This window comes from Myotis davidii, unplaced genomic scaffold (genome assembly GCF_000327345.1).
Source record: "Myotis davidii unplaced genomic scaffold, ASM32734v1 scaffold217, whole genome shotgun sequence".
NCBI classification, from domain to species: Eukaryota; Metazoa; Chordata; class Mammalia; order Chiroptera; family Vespertilionidae; genus Myotis; species Myotis davidii.
In genome coordinates, this window is record NW_006290034.1 from 11,709,850 (window position 1) to 11,711,451 (window position 1,602).

The following is a 1,602-nucleotide window of genomic DNA, read 5'->3' on the forward strand; positions in this document are numbered from 1 at the left end:
TATTTGAGTCTTATAGAATGCAAAAACTTTAGATGAAAGATTTAAACTAGAAAGAAAAAATAAGCCCATAGCAATAGGAAAGCTCCAGGTGTTTGGGAGAGTTATCAAGGAGTTTGTTAAGAGTTTGGGGAGTATTAGGAAGTATAATGGGAAAGTTGGTTGGAATCAAATTGTAGAAGAATTTGAATCCTTGGCTTAAACTTTATTAAATAAGCAACAGTGAATCATTAAAGATTTCTGATGCCGTGGGGACATAATTAGCATGTCTTTATAAAAATTGATCCAGTGTTATTGCGCAAAATATGTTTAAGAAGAGTGGCTGGACATGCAAAGAGCTATAGGAAAGCTACATCAATAGGCCAAGTATAAGGACAAGAACTACAGTATGACAACAGTAGTCATGTGGAAGAGGGACATGATGAAGGACATTTGGCAAAGAGAGCTGTAAAATCTGAGGTGGAACCCATTGATAGAAGGAGGAGGACATGAGTTCAACTCCAAGGTTATGGGCTCAGATTATGAATCATGGATATACAGAACTGGATTTCAGTTGGAGTCAGATCTGGAGATATAATTTTATGCATCACCTTTAAAGAGGTGACGAATGAAGGTATGGGAAAGGAATAGAAATTTGAGGTCTGTTTAGGGAGCAGGAGAAAGAATCCCTGCTGCTGATCACAGCCATTAGAGCATTTAGCATTTGTGCTAATAAAATTTCTCTATTTCCTTGCTTATAGATTGCTTAAAGACCACCTGCCAGGCACAGAAAAATGGTGGACAGGGGTTTTATTAGATCTTTAACCTCCTTCCAAAGACAGTGATAGTTCACACCCCTCTGGACCCCTCTGCACCAAAAACCATAAAATTGTATATTGATGTGGTTTGGAAGCCTGGTTATGGTGATTGATGGCTACTCTAGAGAGGCAGAGCAACATACACTAGGGGGAACAGAAGAAATTCCAAGAGGTCAGTATACATCCTTCATCCCTAAGCCTGAGCATGTAAAACTTGCATTAAACAGAAAGTACCTAAAATTGAGCTAATGGTGCTAGAGGAGAGGTTCAAATTCTGAAATGTTAGAGTTTGTGAATATAAATCATTTGACCATGAAAATCATAGTCCTTAACGAATATTATACCAGTTTTAACAAGTATCAATTATGATAAGAGACTCGAAAGTTTTCCCCAGGGAAAGGAAACTCCCTTGGTCCAGAGGACATCTGCAGTTCCTTCCCCTGATGTTGGAGTTGTCCTGACCCATAAAGACTGTCCACAGTAGGTCCAGTAAGTACTAAATGGGAATCTGATTTTCAACCATTCAAGTGTGAGGCCTTGACCTAAAGTTTGTTCTCGTTACAGTCAGAAACCAATGAGCCATTTAGCCTGCTGGAATGAAAATACTAGTTTCTAATAACTACAATAGCTATTATATACTAGAGGCCTGGTGCACAAAAATTTGTGCACTCAGGGGGGCGTCCCTCAGCCTGGCCTATGACATCTTGCCGTCTGGGACCTCTCGGAGGATGTCCACCTGCTGGCTTAGGCCCACTCCCTGGGAGATTGGGCCGAAGCTGGCAGTCAAACATCCCTCTGGCAGCCCAGA

At 40.7% G+C, this 1,602-nt stretch overlaps 1 protein-coding gene across 1 annotated transcript in view; it reads left to right on the forward strand.

Annotated features, from left to right (window-relative positions):
- Positions 1–1,278, forward strand: part of SPAG17 (sperm associated antigen 17) — a 132,408-nt gene extending 131,130 nt beyond the window's left edge. The window contains exon 47 of the mRNA XM_015563542.1: positions 1,139–1,278. Within this exon, the coding sequence (XP_015419028.1) occupies positions 1,139–1,278 (140 nt within the window). The remainder of the gene's footprint in view (positions 1–1,138) is intronic.
- Positions 1,279–1,602: the final 324 nt, after the last annotated feature.